The 18,760-nt window shown below is 39.2% G+C and overlaps 1 protein-coding gene across 2 annotated transcripts in view; it reads right to left on the reverse strand.

Annotated features, from left to right (window-relative positions):
- The window catches only part of ltbp1 (latent transforming growth factor beta binding protein 1), a 108,713-nt gene that overhangs the window by 18,845 nt on the left and 71,108 nt on the right, over positions 1–18,760 (reverse strand). For both annotated transcript variants that reach the window (XM_029520884.1, XM_029520883.1), the window contains exons 10-18: positions 17,552–17,674; positions 13,897–14,064; positions 10,520–10,693; positions 5,953–5,975; positions 5,422–5,524; positions 4,073–4,159; positions 3,004–3,129; positions 2,390–2,515; positions 994–1,113 (exon numbers count right to left, since the gene is read on the reverse strand). In XM_029520884.1, coding sequence (XP_029376744.1) covers positions 994–1,113; positions 2,390–2,515; positions 3,004–3,129; positions 4,073–4,159; positions 5,422–5,524; positions 5,953–5,975; positions 10,520–10,693; positions 13,897–14,064; positions 17,552–17,674 — 1,050 coding nt within the window. The remainder of the gene's footprint in view (positions 1–993; positions 1,114–2,389; positions 2,516–3,003; positions 3,130–4,072; positions 4,160–5,421; positions 5,525–5,952; positions 5,976–10,519; positions 10,694–13,896; positions 14,065–17,551; positions 17,675–18,760) is intronic.

Below are 18,760 nucleotides of genomic sequence, written 5' to 3' on the forward strand. Positions count from 1 at the left end.
TCAGTCAAATCCACTAATAAAAATGGTTTAACTGGGCCATCAGATTGTATTCATACAGTTGAAATGTTGAGTGTTGGAAATTAAAAACTTTCATTACAATAGTTGAAGACTGACACTGGTCTTTTTCATCTGAACTCTGCTCATCAGTCTAAACACCATCGCTGGTTTTTTCCACTGTTTGGATTAAAGGTTTATTTAGAGTCTGTTTTTGCATAAGTAAAAACAACGGGTTATTAACTTTTATAAATGACTCAGCTGCATGGCCTAATTATTTCCTTTTACAACCATACCATACCACATACCACACAGACCACACCTGTGAGCAGTCAAACCTCAGCATATGCCACAGAAAATGGAACAGCAGTAAACTGTAAAAGAGCTGGGATGGGACACACTTCTGGTTTCTGGTTGGAGCACAAGCACTTGCAGGAAAACGCGGCTCACACTGTGTATTCTCTATATTTGTCACTGCTTTCATTGCTTTGACCTGTTCTTTCCCGATTTCTGCTTGTGATGATGGCGAGACGTTATACTGTACACTGCAAAGTTAACATGTAATGTAATTGTTCCATAGTTGGTCTGCATAAGTGCATGTATTATATCCAAATCATTCAGGAAGTAGAAGTGCTGTGTGTTTGGGTGTTAACAGGGTTAGGTCTGCTCAGGTCTACTCTGGATTAAATATTATGCACACCCAAAGATGCGATAATGCTATTATGTTAAAGCTAAGAAGAACACACATGAAAACAAATATACACAACCATGCAATGGCTGAGATGGTCTTAAAACAAAAAATCATAAGAAAAGATATACATAAAAGTAAAACTTGGCCTTGAGGGTGGAGCCTTACTTTAAGATGACTTAAATTAAAGGAGCAGTCATAGTGAAATTCCAAAATTGTGAATTTCAGTATGAATAATTGTTTGTCTTCAAGTTAAAGTCCTTTCTGAAGCTCCTGTAATCACACAGACACATGCAGAGTGTCAGACCCACCTACACATTTGCCTCCCTGGGCTGTAAAGCCATCAGGACAGGAGCCACAGTTGTAACCCCCTGGTACATTGTAGCATATCCCAGAAGGACACACAGTCCTGTTCACACATTCATCCATATCTGTAAGATATTAGGAACACACACAGTCAAGTGTTTAAATCACACACCAGCCACCCTATAACTAATAAGTGGTCAGGTGTTTCTACATAACTAATAAGTGGTCAGGTGTTTCTACCTGATGGAATAAAGTAACAACATAAATGTGAGGAGGAATGTCCTGAGTGTTTCTAGACCAGCCTGTCTTAGTGCCTCTATAATCTGAGATTCTGACATAAGGGAGCCTTGACAATGACAATGACAGCAGTAGCAGCCCATTTCAGCAGTCAGAAAAGAGCTGGAGGAGAATCTGGTTGACTTGCTCTTTTTTAGGATTGTAAAAACCCCTGCTCATCAACCTGCTTTTGTATTTGTCTTATTAATAGATACTTTGGTTACACATAAACTTTAGACAGAGACACAATCTGATCCATCATCCTCCAGAGCTGAGGGAGGAGATTTTTACAGCAGCTCTGTTTGCCATCACCATGCTAATTCAGTACCATTTTGGTTTGTGGGAAAAGCTGCGTTGAAATGACAGGAAACCATGTAATGACAGAGTGTCTCATATTTATATCCCAATAAGGGGATGGAGCAGGGAAGAGGGTGGTGCACAAGCTGGTAACAGTGTGGTCACTGATATCGTCCAACATTCCTCACACTTATAACTCTATTAGTGACCATTAGTGTGTAGAGCCTGTTAGGCCAAGCAACCAGAATCAAAGGAAACTCAGCCCTGATGTAGCATGTGTTGATGTGTCTGTTGTGCGCACTGATCACTTTGTCTCATAGACTGCTTTGATTTGCTAGCCTCAAATGTTGTCATAATCAAGCTTTGTCTATTAAATATCAGTGAGAATGACCAAACCAGTATTTTTACTTTTATACTTGCCGAAACTGGTGAAACACTACAATGTTGGTCTTATATACACTATCAGTCAAAAGTTTGGACACACTTTCCTATTCATCTGAATGAGAAAGTGTGTCCAAACTTTTGACTGGTAGTGTACATATATATAGCTACGACTTGCAACAGCTGTCACAAATAAGGCATTCTATCCATTACCATGGTGACATCTACTTCATGGTTCCAGCAAAATGTAAATGGAGTCCCGATCTCGAGATACCCTCCACCCTTTATTAGAAGTGCCTTCCTTAGAAGGAAACTTGATAGTGAGTGACACTTGGCAGAGAAGTGTTGGAGGGTCGGGTCGGTTCAGGATTGGGCCAGTCTGTTCAGCATTTTTAGAACTTTAAAACTCACAAATCACTGAAAAGAAATGAAAAGGGATACTTTTACCAATACAACTGGTTCCCTCTTCGTCGACAAGGAAGCCCCATGGACACACACATAGGAAACTTCCCTCTGTGTTCTTGCACTTACCCCCAGAACACAAAGATGGAGTCTGCAAACACTCATCTACATCTGGACACACAACAAGAGTATGCAACACAGTGGAATAGAGGATTAGAGTCTATTACAGCAGCTCAACTGTCACTTTAACATGCTAGCCAAAAGTGTCACTGTACACAGTGCATTTGATGTCTCATACCAAGGACCTTTGGCTTTCAGGGGTGACATTGAATTAACATTATTGAAATGTTACAAAACTAATTGTTTCACTATGTGGATGATTTCAACATTGTAGCATAAAATCAGCTTTGTTCTGTTGTGTCAGCAGAAAAAGGTGGTATGTTAGCAGTAGATTCAGGAACAATGATGCAAAATGAGAATTTTGTGTTCTGATATAAGCTGACAGCAAACACATCAGTGCATGCCAGCATGTTAATAAAGCCAAATTTCTGTGTAATTTTTGAAAAGGCAATATTACCAGATCTGTTACATGTATATATCATTGTTACTGAAGTTCCTCTCACTGATCATGAGACAAAACTTGTCTCATGACTTCTCACCTACGCAGGTGAGTTGGGCATCATTCAGGTGGTATCCCTCATCACAGTGGCAATTGTAGCCTTCAGCTGTGTTGTAACAGATTCCCTGGCCACAAATGTAAGGGTTGATTTGGCACTCGTCCACATCTGGAAAAGAACAGACAGCGAGGGGCGAAATGCAGCAGCAGTTTAAAAACACATAAGTTGTCTCAAAAAATATTAGACAGAGCTATGACATGTCATTCATCTATCACAAGTTCATTGAATGTGCTACAAAGTGGCCCGTAGAAGCTTACAGCAGGGTGAAAGGAGCCCATCAAATAAACTGAAGTCATGCTGTTTGGAGTCTGAAGGGAAAAGAGCATTACAGCTGTTTTATATCTGTAACTTAACTCAAAAACTAATTGACTCCAATCTAATTTTGTTCTATTAAAAGCTAATTTTCCTCATGATCCATCCTTTTCCAGACCCTCCAGATTCCAAGCAGTTGGTTTAAAAATTGGTGACTTGCTCAACAACCCAGTTGTTCTGGATGAAATAACAAAGCATGTGACGCATGATGTTTCTCATACTGGTAAGTTAGCTTGGACACAATAAAGCACCATAGCACCAAGCAGGAAATGACAAATGGTCTAAGAGCCCTGTATTGCCCCATCCACATTTCATTTCCTTTCTTTATGATACACCTGGAAAAAACTGTTAATTTAATTTTACAGAAAATATTTAAATGTCTCAAATTACAAGAAATGATGCTACTGAAACTAATTAGTAGCCTTAATGCAGCTGATATCATTTATCATTTCTGAAATGCACAAATAAATTAAACTAAAACAAATCTCTTGTCTATGAATAATAAATGAAGCAAATTGATATCTATATCAACAAAGAACTGCACAGCATGACAATGACTTCCTGTTGACGTAACTGTTTCCCAGCAACTAATTTACACATAACTAAAATCTTTATGAGTCTTCTACAGTTAGCAAGAACTAGCAAAACCCAGGACAGAGAAGAGGTGAAAACGAAAAAAAAGAAAAAAAGAAAAAGAAAAAGAAAAGGCTAATGGAGAATAAGGACAATTTAATTTTACCTGTTGATTGGGTGGGTGCAATGTCCTGGCCGGCGTTAGATGGGAGGATCTCCACTATTGCAGGTGGAGAGCTTCTCTCAACAACCTCTATGAAAGTAGAACACACAATAACACACATTAAGTTCACTTTTTATTGTTAATATTATCAAACTCAATGATTATTGGTTATCATCTACATCACATCTTCAGCAGACTACACTCTGTAAACTATCAACAGAAACAGCATAGCATCAATTCTTATAAAAGTAAACTTCAACTTTATATCTCTGGATTCTGGAGATGAGGTCCAGTGGCAGAAAATTAACAAACAGAGAAGAAAGACCAGGTCATTAAACTGATGATGACTGCTCTTCATCCTTTTCCTTTGGACAGCTGTAGTCTACATACAGCAGGTATTCAGTTTATTCTTCTGTCTGTCTGCAGAACTGTAGCAAGAGGAGGCAATGCACATCCAAAACACAGAGGATACCCAGTCCTGTTTCCTCAACTGCCATTACATGGAGATGGACTCTTCTTTATTGACCACACACACCCTCATACAAAATTGTCCTCCTAAAGAAGTCTTTGCTAATAATATCATTTCCTGACCATGGAAAGATCAGTCAGGCAGGTAAATGCTGAGGTATGTTTCTGTTTTACCAAGTCTTGAGCAAACAGCCCAAATGACAGACAAATTAAGTTGTCCATCCTCTGGCTTCCACAGTGATGAAACCAAACGCTATGGTGAAGAGAGATGTCAGCAAGGTTTAAAGAGGCAAATCTTCAAATCTCTTGGTTGTTGCGATATGACAGTGTCCTGGAACCACTGGAGCTAATACAGAAAGTCTGAGGCTGTATTAGGCAAACTACTGAGGACAATGGAAACATGGAGTGAGAATCAGCTGTTCAACTTGGTCTTCATAGGTGAAATGTTTCAATGCTAAGTTCATGCTCGTACACAGCAGCAAGTGGGCTCTGCAGAGTGAAACCACAATAAACACTCCAGTGGTATCATTGAGGAAGAGGCTGCACAGGATCCGAAAATAAACAAAAAAAATTACTAAAAGCCATCGCTGTCAGGATGTTTTGGCTTAAAAGACTATTTGTGGTTTTATTAGTGGCTTGTAACCCTGGAAAGAATAATGGGATTCAGAAGGCAAAGGAATCAGTCAATCAATAAATTATTAGCTATTTTGTCTCTTGCCACAGACCATAGAACAGTGGCCATGCAGTTTGTCAACCTCACCTTAGAACCTTTATTTTCCTAACACATTTGCTACTTAGAGCTGACAAACTATTACTGAAGAAAAACTGACATGTCCTATTCTAGCCACTGTAGCAAAGAAAATGAATGGTAGAGAAACAGACACCTGGGTAGGCTGCCTCCATCTTGACAGTGGACACACCCGGAGACAGCTGGGGTTGGATAGGTTCAATTACTGGCCTATTACTAAACACAGGAACTAGCAGCTCCTTCAACGACAAGACACACAGTAACAGCAAAGGGACAAGGTCAACAAAGCACCATATGCACATATTTCAGACCAACATCAATGGCTTAAGCTTTGCACTGCTACTGACATGCAACACAGAAGTGGTGAAGGCAGATTAGCATTTATCTGGTATGGCAACTGGCTGAGGTTTAATAACAGAGCAAGAGCAAACAACTCAGTAAGCAAGCCAGGAAGACACTGCCTGTCCCAGTCAAGGACTTTAGTCCAGGTCTGTTTTGATACTTACTTGTACATACACATATTAAAGGTGTACACACTGACTCACTGCTCTGTGCTGACCAGCCACAGTCATGCAGCAATGTTGCTGACTTCATGCAACCCCTCAGTGTCTGGGAGGAGTGTGTCTGGCATGCTGCTGCAGCTTAGCTCTTTAAAGCAACAACCTACCTGATCAGGTGCAGCTGTTGCTACTGACCAGGAAAAAAGAAACACAGAAACAAGGGTATAGGTTTGTAACATGATAAACAGAGCTTTAATTTACTGATCATAACAAATAAGTCTCGTATTGATATGTTGATGTCCATAGGAATGTATATTTTTGGTTTTAAAAACTATCTCACTGTAGTTTTACTGGAACTTTTTTTCTTTTTTTTTTTCTGGAACGCTACCACAGACACGTTGGTGAGCCAATCAAATGTAAGGATCTGATGCTGGACATAGAACTGACACTTTAACTGTATTAAGATAGAACTGATATAGAACTGATCTGTGATCTGTAAATATGTGTAGCTCTCCTTGTAGACTGTTTAGAACTTTAACATTAAAAGATACACACTTTAATCACCTCTTTCTAAAATGTAATCATGCGTACTTCCTGTAGTAGAAGAATGGGAATCTTAATGCTGTTTTTATTATAATGAACTAGAATCAGCATTTAGTGAGCTTTACACAGGCACTGGTTCTAACTGGATAAGTTCACTTGTAAAACTGGTCCATGAATATATAGAATCATTTTGTAAAGAGTCTTTTCCTCAAACATCTGGACAAAGCAGTTTGTGACAAACATTAGTTAAACTGTGGAAACAGAGCATTTATTTCAACCACAAACTTGGGGCTCTACTGAGTGCTGGAGGAAGAAGAACAGTAATAATAAACTTCACTGCCTGTCCTCCTCGTAATGACCATGTCAGCCAGTACAGCCCTTGGCTTTTTGACATATTCAAACAGGAGACATCTTTCAAAATCATAAAATAATTATTCTGTAATCACAAAAGAAGCCACATCCTCCATGATTGGGAGGCGTCATACATAACTAATTTCAACAATGTGAAATGCTTTCATTGCATGAATACTTCTTGCTAAATACCCTATAATCACTTGCAGGCCTGTGTTTCCATGTTGTTGAAAGATCATAAACATTGCAGGCCGCATTCTTAAGTCTGAAACATATCAACACTGAGGATTTATTTAAAAAAAATAAATAAATAAAATAAAAATGCTTCTCTTTTCCTCCCATCAAGAATAGCCCTCTGCTGAGCCCCAGTGACAGTGTATGCGGCCGCCAGGCGCCACATTACTCTCTGGTTGTATCCAGACACTAATCTACGCAGGGTCTGGGTGGTGGATTTCTGTCAGATTGTTTTTAGGGCCTGGAAAACTCAGCTCTCCTCTGCTCCAGCGAAGTTCAGCAGTCATTTGAACTCTGTCTGGCTTTGGCTGAGATGCAGCAAACTTTCCCCTTCCCTTAATGTCTGGCAAGCATGTCCTGAGACTCCTCTCCACTCTTAAACAGGTCTACTCCCCCCCCCCCCCTTTCAAAGGGCAGTGAGCTGGACTGTTTAAAGTGAATGTCAAGTGTCATCTACAAACAAATATCACAAGATGGATTTGTCTTTTAAGATCTGGGTCCTAATCACATGTAGGCAGGATCATGCATCACGATTTGTTCTATTACCTTCAGAGCTGTAAAATGTGATCGGTGTTTGCCCTACAGTGAAACATTTTAACCAGGACACTGGCAACGTGATAAATTTATACCAGACTTCAAACAAAAGAAATTCATTTTAGAGAGACACAAAGACAATCACATGCCTCTTACTGCATACCATTTCTAGAGCTCAAGAGTGAAGACAATTAGTTGATCATCTCATGCCATGAATCATGTGATTCACAAGAGGCTAGCTCCACCCACAATATATAATCTACATAAAAAGTGCAGTGTTGAGGGGCTACTGCAGGCAGTTTTCTCTGTAAGAGCTATTATGTAGACTATTTGTTTTGACTTTTTATTTATTTTGTGATTACTTACCAGTCTTTTCTGTCCTCTTTTTGGCTTTTTTGCCCACGTTTCACCTGTATTCAGTTCAGAAATCTGAAATCTGTCTCATTGTATATATCATGGTTGCATTTGCCAGATATTAACCCTATTGAACCTGCGCTGAAAGTTAACCCTCCCAAATCGCCTTATGACAATAGAGTTTTAACATGAACTTCACTAGTTATGAAAACATGTTTTCTTCATGTTTTGAATCAATTTTAACATTTTCTCTTATCTGATGATATGAATCAGCTTCCAAAAACAGAAATAATTGCAGTCATAAAATTATCTAACCGCAAACACAATCACTCACACACACACACACACACACACACACACACACAACCTAGTCATTCTCTCTTTCTCTCGCATTTCAAATACACTGAGGAATTTGAATTTTGTTTTTTGTGTTTAAGATTCTAATGTTTTCTATGTTTAATGGTTATTATCATTATTATTGTTTTAAAATTGTTATTGCAATTATTTTTGTGCATTGCAATGTGTCTGATGGTTGAGTGTGGACAGCTGCCTGTAAAACAAATTACCTCTCTGGGATAATTAAGTTTTCTTTGATCTTTGCAGTGTTTCAAATCTTTGCTTTTTTCCTGGACAAGTAAGGATCCTACTGATGGATTCAACCTGGTTCAATGTATTTTAGAAGATTCATGCACTGTTAAAAGACAACAGGAGCCACACTTTGCAGCACTATAATAAAGATGGAAAAGGATGCTGATGTAAAGTAAAAATCCTTCAAGGATCAGATTATATCATTTTGGCGTGATCTTGGTTGTCCACAATGGCTACCAAAAGCCACAGCTTTGTGGGTAGTCTTGATTTGAATTCATTAATTCATTCACCTTCTACCGTGACGCAGGGAAGCTGCTGATGCCGATCCCAGCTCATATTGAGTGAGGGCAGAGACACCCTGGACAGGTCCCTGGACAGGTCCCATCACAGGGCCAACCCAGAGACAGATGGAGACCGACAACCACTCACACTCAGACTCAGACCTACGGATAATTTAGAGTCAATAATTGAATTCACCAAAAGGAGGAGGAGGAGGAATTGAACCTGCAATTTTCTTATTGTGGGGCAACAGCACGAACTAGTGATGTGTCATTAGTAAATGATTTGTTCATTTTGAACTAACTTTTTGTATGACTTTGTATGACATTTGATTGATTTGTTCTTTTTTCCTTGGTCCGTGCATGCCCACAGGCTCAGATTTGTTCATGAACGAGTCGTTCTGCTGTATATTCTCAGTGTAGGAATGACTAATTCATTCAGAACTAACAATAAAATAGGCTCTCCGGGTCTGAGTCTCTGACTGCTGAGCATCCTCAGTGTAGGCGCGACTGTTTCATTCAAACCAGGTATCTATGGGTCTTCGGGCCCTGAGTCTGCTGCACAGGCTCAGTGTAGAAATTTGTGATTTGTTCAAGAATCATAACTGGGTCTATATGGGTCTTCGGGTCTTTCGTTCATTGTTCATGTGGTTACAGCAGGAACATGACCAATGCTGTTATTACTGGTGAGGAAAGGTATCTGACATTAGCATGTAAGTTAACGTTAGCTTTGTAGCTATGGGGTGGATGTTTTATTTGCCTTTCCGTTGGAATGAAAGGCTATGGTCTTCAGTGACAAGGTAGGCTAAAGTGAAGAGTCATCATAGAATGAGAATTTTTTAATGATAGGCGGAGCACTCTCCTCCTTGCAAATTAAGTAATCATTTCAACTTCTGTAGGGTATGGCCCAAAAGGGTGCTCAATAGTTTAACAAAAGCAAACTTGTGTATTATATGGCAAGTGAAGCAAACCAATTTATTTTCCAGTGTTTGAAAGCTGCTCTTTTTCAGTCATTACTCAAATGACAGCTACAACACCACACTGGTTCCAAAGAATGAAATGGCGAATGACTTGAAAAAGGATTAGTTCATTTTACTGAATGAGATTAAAAAGACCTGAGTCAGAGAAAAGATCTGACCTTCCCATCACTAGCGCTAACCACTATGTTGCTGTGCTGCCTATTGGTTTGATTTATCTTTGTTGAAATTGTTTTGGTTGTTTTTTCAAGTCAAGTCCTTTTCCAGTGTGATTTTTGGTTTTAATGCTCCTTTTCTTTACCAACCCCTGCTGGAGGAGCCATTTATGGCCTCAGGTATAGATTACTAGATTAAATACTTTTAAAAAGTTTTTAAAAAGTTGTCATAATTCAAACTCTACTCATCTTTTTGTTATGGGAATACTTCATGAAGGAGTTTGTATCTTTCAGTCCTTTTTAAATTTAAAACCTCTCTGGTGTGGATCAGACAGAGGAAAATTAAGTTGAACATTAGATTTTACTGAAGTGAACTGTAGAAACACAGAACCTCAACACCAGGAACTAGTCTTCCTGCTGGGAGCTTTATGATGATTTTTTCAACATCATCTGGCTTATGAGGATATTTAAGTTTGAACCTTTCAAGAAATCGCTAATGTAAAATTCAGCCTGAAGAGCATATTACAAGAATATGTCTGTGACTGCTACATGGAGTATCAGTTGCTGTAACAGTCTTATGCACTGAGGACACAGTAGATTGAGTTTGGTGATTGTTCTGTTTCCTGGAAAAAAATCATTTTAGAATGTTCAGGGCCTGACAGACACAGGAGGAACTGCATGATGGCACATGCACTGGGGATGTTACAAGTAGATGCTCACCTGGCACGATCTCCTCTTGTTTCCCAAAGGCCTCCACTGGTAGTTCGGGTGTTGGCAGGGGCTGGGGGGGTTGCAGGTGTGTGGGCCTCTGGTATACGGTGACTGGCTTATTGATAGGTGGATTTGGGAGAACTGTATAGCCCATTCCACCAGGACAGATTTCCTTGAACTTGGCTACATGGTGAAAAAAAAATAAAAGGTCAAATTTAAAGTCCAGACGACCTTATTTTCAATTAAACAGATACACATGTCTGTTTTAAGGGCAGTATCTCTGAGAAGACTCACAACAGTCATGCTCATTTGAACTGGAATGAAAAAGTCAACACAAGTGAGCTCTGAAACAGAATCTCATAATGGTTAATGTCTGCTGCTTGTCACCCTTCAACCAATTCTCGCAACTCTCTTTCTTACTAAAAACTAAGTGACTCCGCTTCATGAGCATCATTATTCAGACGGACTACAGCATGACAGCAGACAAAGCTTCACCTTTACCTCCATCAGTGTCTCTCAAATAGTGGGGCATTATGACATGTCAGGGTGGGCTGCGTGTGGAACAGACTTTAGCTAATGTCTTAGGTTTTTCATTGTTGCACCAAAATAAGCTAAATTGCACAGCAGCTACCATAGGTGGCAGTGGCGCTTTCATGTGGCGTGCCATTAAATGGTGGGTGAAGTGTGTATTGTGTCTAAAAAAGCATGTAGCCAAATAAATTAAGGCGGCACTTACAGACATTACACCCCAATCACGCTGATAAACCGCTTGAGTAATGCCATTAATCCTGTGAAAGACGTCATTTATTTGTTTAAAAAATCAGCATAATTTATTTTGTTCATTTTCTTTTTGTAGGTTAAAGTGTTTTATTTGAATCCAGCATCAAAACTGCAGCCAAAATCAGTCACGCAAGTCATAGAGCTGACTTGCTATTTGCGACCCTGCGAGGGGAAAGAAAGAAGGAAAAAAAAAAAAAAAGGTTAAAGTGTTTTATTTATTGTGCTCCAGAGGTAATGTTGATGATAAATTGTATTTATTATTATTTATTAGTTTCCATCCATCTATTGCTATCAGCTTATCGAGTCGGGTTGCAAGTATTTATAAATTTTTAATGAATTATTAATTACATTTATTTTGTAGTAACAAATGGTTCAAGTAGTTTTTGTTGTATGTTTGTGTTATTCATGCAGCAGTTGCATTAATCTTCTTGATTAATAAGTGTTTAAGGTTTACAAGGATTTAACTTTGTTGAAGTTAATGCAAATTGACGCACTTCTGAAAATGCATTCAAGTTAATCTTATTGTAAGTGGATCTGTATTGTCTTTTAGTTTTCTTTAATTTTAATAAGCATACAATGTTATGCAGAGGTGTACTTTTAACAACAACACCCCATAGTTGGCTTCTGTTGTTAGCTAGCCTATAGTGGTAATTATGACATCACTAGAGGAAGTCAATGACTTTGAGGTCAACAAAACAGAAACCACTGGTAATTTCTTATTTCAAATGTCTCCCTTTTAATGGTCATGTTGTTTCCTTAATGTTCCATAACCTTAAACACACTTATCATTGTACCCATGACAAGTATCCAGCACGCCTGAAGAAGGTGCTCTCCTGAGGGTCATGTCCAAGAGTGGGGACGAATATATACCATTCAAGCTATGAAATAACAAACGGCAAAGCTCAAAATTCAAAATGAGTATGGTATGATTCCTAGATCATCTGCAAAATTTTGAGCAACAGCATACAGGTAGGATAACTCAGTGTGATTAACAGAAATACTATAGCCATATTAACTGGTATGAGGAATAAGTGTGCCAAGTCAGAGTTACGGAACCATAGTTCCCTGTTTCTATTTCTCTTGAAGGCTCAGATCTCTAAAGACTCACCCATTAAAATTTACTGCAGTCAACACTTGATTACATTGGTTAATTCTATAGTTAATTTCTGCTGAATCAAATAAAAAACTACACGTATTCATAATTCACAGACAACAGAGGTGCTTCACCAAAACTAAATCTACCACTGGCAGACACCATCCAGATCTGATGCCATGATGGCAGCTTTCAATAGCTTTTGTGAATGAAGCATATTCTAGAGTCTACAACTGTCTGCAGCATAAGATTGCAACATAATGGTAACTGTAAATAATTTTAAACCTCTAAAAAGACTCAGCAAACCAGACATCCTAGTTACACTCTCTGAGGTTTTAGAGGTGAAGGAGATGGTCAATCTGATAAAACTGTCACCAGCCTTACAATAGAGGTTTGTAAGAAGTCCTGCTGGATCATCACACTAGCCTTTCAGCCAGTCAATGAGGGCTTCACAGAGAGGCACAGCACCAGTGTCAGGGCTACCAGCGCCCCTGCCCCCCCCCCCCAAAAAAAAAAAAAAAAATTGTAGTAATAATAAATTAATATGTCTGCTGGACATCATCATGTATTTGCTTTATCCATCTTTTCCCAGGGACATCAACTCACTACTAGTGCCTGCTCATTCAGCGCTCATGGCACCCCTGCTCCCTCTTCTACGTCAAAATTCTACAATGGAATCTTAGATAGAACGCCCTTCTCTAGCATGTTAGTCCTCTAAAATGTTGTATAACCTTAAGGAAATGCAGAAACTATTTAGAAACGCACAACAGCAGAAACATAAGGGAAATACTTATTATTTTTTACTATTGCTTCGGCGCTCCCGTGCATCACATATAGTGCATACCCACTTTTTGCACCACTGCTTCTACATACATCGTCTGCTCAACAAACCGCAACACTACCACCAAGTTACTGAGAAATGACTACTGTAGTGGTGCTACTGCCCAACACTGTTAGCATGCTAATATCTCTTTATTAGCACTAACCTCAATAATGCTGATGTGAATATTTAGCAAGTATCTGGTCACCAAAACAAATGAGACCTGATTAGTAATTAATGATGATCAAAACATATAGTTAGTCTCATCAAAGTTAGGAAAGTTCATCAGGAGGGAAATGTGAATCTCACTCTATTAAGTAGTCCTCAATATATTTTCATCAAAATTACGAATGCAAAGTTTACAATGGATCATCAGTCACTATGATACATGATTTCGGAGCCATGAATGCCTGCACCAAGTTTAATGTGATCCAAGAAGATGTTAAGAAAATACAGACCAACTTGTGGCAATGTTGCTGATATCCTACTCAAAATGCTTAACAGTCCTGCAGGATGCTTGTCCACTGGTAAAGACTTAATGGCTCAGCTATAATAGATTACTGAGGTAGAATTATAAGGTTAAACTAACCTGCAAGATTGTTTAACAAAGTTAAGTTTCATACTCTCCATGCTTGAGTTTTCGACCTTCGGTTCTTGCTGAGACCAGATAAATCACATAGCTGGTGGCCTTACCTGTTCCTGGAGAGGGGCATTTTTCACAATGTGGACCCCAGGCTTTGCCCACACTACAGCAGCAGAGCTGTTTGCTCAGCTGCGCAGAAACTGGGTGCAAGCACTGCTTCCCTGAGCTGACCAAACGGAAGCAAGCTCCCTTCTCCTCCTGGATGGCAGGCGTGTTGGCTGAAGAGGAGTGCAGTAGATAGACAGAGAGGAGGAGGGGGGGCACAGGAAGTGGTGCCCCAGAGTGTAGGAGACACATACATGTGGGAAAGAGAGGACAGACAGTGGAGAAATAAAGAGGTACCCTCCACCAAAGCAACCTTCTCATCTATACCTATACACTAGAGTGCATTAAGAAATTGACATTTTACAGTGAGAGGCCAGGCAGCAGAAATAGCTACATCCAAACAATTAAAGCAGAAACACATTCAAACATAACATAGTGCAACAGAATGTTTTCATGCCAGTACTTCATGCACTACCACAGTCAAGACTTGGCTCAGATTCAGACATGCAGCAGAGTTTGGTTTGAGTCTTAAAGTTGACCTTTTTGTCAGAAATTTGGAGTAATTAATTTTCCATCAATATATAATAATACTGGTTTTACACATAATCAGACTTCTTGTCATAAAAATGACTGGAGTAAAAGACTGAGGATAAATTCAGCCAAACTTCAGCCACACAGACAGTTATTATTAATTATATTTTAAGTTAAACAAATTGATAAACAGCGGTCTTGCAACATATTCAAAGGCCTCCGTGTTTTGCTAATTAATGATTTGCACCCAGAGAGTAATGAGGGTGGAGTAGGTGGAGAAAACTAGCAGAGACTGGATAGCTAGTTAGCTTATTTAGCTGGGCGGTGATATACTGCCACAGCTTATTAAAACACTAAACCTACAACTGTCTATGGTGCAGCATTCAGTGGTCATACATGGCGAGCAAAATATAGTGAGTATTACCTGTCATTTGAGTCAGAGGAGCACTGCTGTGAGTGTCCATACTGCACTCAGCTCAATTCCAATACAATGGGGAGATGTATTTAACTACATTGAAACTGTTTTCATTACTGAACAATTTTTATACATTTCAATTGCTGCTGTGTGATAGCTTCAGCCTGCCAGCTTACAAACCACACCTGGTATTTGCATGCTGAGATGCTATATTCACCATCTTAGTTTAGCATACCATGTTAGGTTATGTTAACAACCACCTGAATGACAAACCACTCAACTCACCGACCACCCAAATAACTAACAAACATCTAACCTTAGCCTAACATGTTAAGTGATGTTAAAAAAAACTCAACCAAAAAACTGCCCAAGTAACAAGCACTTAAATGACCAACCAACCAAAAAAACAACTTGACTGACCAAACACGTAAATAACCAAGCACTCAACTGACCAACTACACAAATAACCAATATCTTTGAGGGGCCTTCGTAATGACTACAATCAACTTTGACTTTCAACTGTCAAGATAATTCATTTAATTTAAAAGACATACACCTACATGAAGGAGCAGTCCTGGGTAAAGGCATAAAAAGGAGCAAAGTAAGATCTGTAATTAGAAAATGGAAGAACTCAGAAGAAACCAGGATGTTCTTCCTACAGTAGGCCAGGACCTTGATCAGTCAGGTAACCAAGAAATCAAAGACCAGAGGGATATTTGTTTGTGCAGCTTTGTGCCAGACTGGCATTTACAACAAAGTGAAGAGATGGAGCCACTCCAGGGGAAAAATTAGGTGACAGATAAATGGGCTATGTCAAACTGCACTTAAAGGACTTCAAAAAGAAAATGTGTCTGCAACTTGATGAGATGGAAATTAAGAAAAAAAGAAACTGCAGACATAACATAAATATAATGTGGGCCATATAAGTTTTTCAATGTGAAGTAGTCATGGTCAGATCAAGATTGAGGCAAATGAAAAAAAAGAAAATTGAGAAAAGTTCTCCAAGACAGCTCAGACTTAAGGCTTGTTGGATTCTACAGAATAAAGGCACCTGAAATCCCCCAAATTTTACAAGATTACCATTAAGAGCGCAGAATCTTAATGTCAAGTTTTTTCACTTTGCAAAGAACAGAAAGTTTCTAATTCCTTAAGTCTAACAGCTGCAAGTCTGAACAGAAAAAAACACAAATTAAACAGCCTTGGAAGCTGAAAGTTCAGTTCAACAGGACTTTAAACAATAGAACTATAGGCAGTGTTGGGCAAGTTGCTTTAAAAGTAATTACAGTTACTAGTTACTTCTCCCAAAAAAGTAACTAAATTAGTTACTCAGTTACAAATTATAGAAGTAACTGGTTACTGGGGAAAGTAACTATTACTTTTGCTACTTTCAAGTAAATGCTTAAATGCTCAAATGTGTTGGAATTCGGAGCCCACCTCCACTCCTTTTTAACGGAATCTAAAATACATGTGCATGTTCAACTAAATGTTTGAGTATGTTTGAATTACTTGACACCGATGTGGAGAGGCACTTTTGTCCAGGGCATAATGTGCTTTCATTTCTTGGAGGCAGAAGTACTGGCTATACTTCCATTTGGAGAAGACTACTACTGTATCTCATTAACTGACTCACTTGCTGTGTTGTTTGTTGTGTGTCCAGCTATGCGTGATTTCAAATTTCTGTAAACAACACACACCCAACTCTACCTCTGATTGGCTTACCATCAAATTTTACTCTACCTCAGCCAATCATCATTTATGTGATTGTCTCGTGCCCACTAACCAAGGAAGAACAGTAAAAAAAAAAGCCTTTGCCTTTCGGCTTAGAGATCTGGTTGGTCTGATGAAAAAAACATTTTCAATTACAGTAACGCACTTCATTTTGGCAGTAACAGTTACGGCATTATAAAGATGGGAAAAATAATCAATTAGATTACTTGTTACTGAAAAAGGTAATATCATTATTCCCATCACTGACTGTAGGTCAGCTGTGAGGCCATGTTAACAAAAATTGTACAGCATGGCACAATTAAAGCAGGAATCATTAAAAACCCATAAAGTGGCAGAGCAGAGGTTAGTGCTGGAGGTGTCCTGGGTACTTTTCTTGGATTAGTCTTTCACTTGTTCTACCATAGGCCAAACTGATTTGCCATGGTGATTAATATTCTTATTCCAGGTCAAACTCTGCTCCTCTGTGGAGATTAAAATAAATGTAATATTGGAAATTAGTGGTCACAGTAACGAAGTTTCAAAATCAGTGGTGGTGATGAATGGACCATTTGCTTTCATTATGAAGACACCCAACAACCCCTTCACACCTATAACACACACAGACAAACACATGCTCAGCAATTGACACAGCTGCAATAACCTGTCTGATTTCTGCCTGTGTTACATGCTGGAATAGGAGTCTGGACATCATGCTTTCATCCATGCACTGTGCATATGCATATCATCAAACACACTATTATTTTAGCAGCATTCTTAGCAGCCCTTGCTTGCTTACTTGTATTTTGGAGGAGGCGGCAGGGGGAAGTCAAAATACTTAAATTTCCCATGTTTCCCAGACAAGATTTCTTTTGCATATCATTGACAGGCATGCAAATTTACTGCAACTTCTGTTTCTGCTCAGCCTGACTTTGCTTGTTGTCAGTTTGATTAAAAATGAATGTGACAGTGTTGAGAGAGCGAAAATGATAGAAAATGTTAGCTCTTACATATGCATGTGGTGAGTGTGGGGTCAGGGACATAGCCAGCTTTGCACATGCACCTGTAGCTGCCCACGGTGTTGATACAGTTTCCATTGGGACACACAGTCTGCAGCTGGCATTCATCCAGATCTGTGGACCATCAGAAGAAGAGAACACACAATAAGTCCAGATGATCCACAGAAATCTTCACTGCTGTTTCTGGGAAACCTCCCACAGGATTTTATACTGATGCCTTCTGTCAGCTGACCATCATTAGTTTGACTGCAATAGTCAAAACCTACGGTGGCCTGGAAGTGCAAATCACAACAGCAAAAGAGAAACGACAACCAGAAAGGGTGGGTACCTTCGGACAACGTGAATCATCGCTGATTAGACGAAGGACACCGCTCTGTCCTGTATTCACTTTGTAAATATTTGCTAGTTGCTGATCATGATGTATTTGTAACTGCGGCATGCAAATATTCCTTGTATTACCAATTATCTATACATTGATCTTTAAACATTACCCACTAACAGTCCACTTTTTTATCTTGCAGGTAAATAATTGCTGGTTTGATGACCATTGACCATCAAGCCTCAGCGTGGGAAAAGTCTGCTTTTCCACGCATCCTGACATCACTGCCTCAGATCTTAAGGACTTTAATAAAGACGTTAAAAAAGAATCTGGTGTTTGTTCCATGGGTCCATACATTCATCCAGGTCATGCTGCAGAACATTACTGAAGCTAAATCTCAGGATTCATATATTCATATTAAACAGTTGAAGAACTGTAATTCAAAAAAGTGAGATTAAGCATTTGGCTAATATTGTTGTCGTTTCCCTTTTGTTGTTGTGTTTTTCGATTTGTCGTTGTCATTTCTCTTTTGCTGTTGTGATTTGCACTTCCAGGCCACCAAAACCTCATGCCAATATTAGGAGGTCACAAGAGCAGATTCATCTGGCAACTACAGCCATCTCCACTCAATGCTATTGTGGAAGATCAGTACAGTCATTATGACACTGCTAACATGAATTTTGCTGTTAATGCTTGTAGACTATCAGAACCCATAGAGTCAGTTTGCTATGGAGCTGCTTTATTTCCTGCTTGAGCCCCTCACATTTTTTAAACTGAACTGTGAAAAGTGTCGATACTTACTCCGTCTTATTTTCTCCAGTGAGAACACACTTGGCTCATACAACAGACTGTGACTCATGTCTCTGTCCCACTGTGGCTTC

The sequence above is a fragment of the Echeneis naucrates genome, chromosome 15 (assembly GCF_900963305.1).
Source record: "Echeneis naucrates chromosome 15, fEcheNa1.1, whole genome shotgun sequence".
In the NCBI taxonomy this organism is placed as follows: Eukaryota; Metazoa; Chordata; class Actinopteri; order Carangiformes; family Echeneidae; genus Echeneis; species Echeneis naucrates.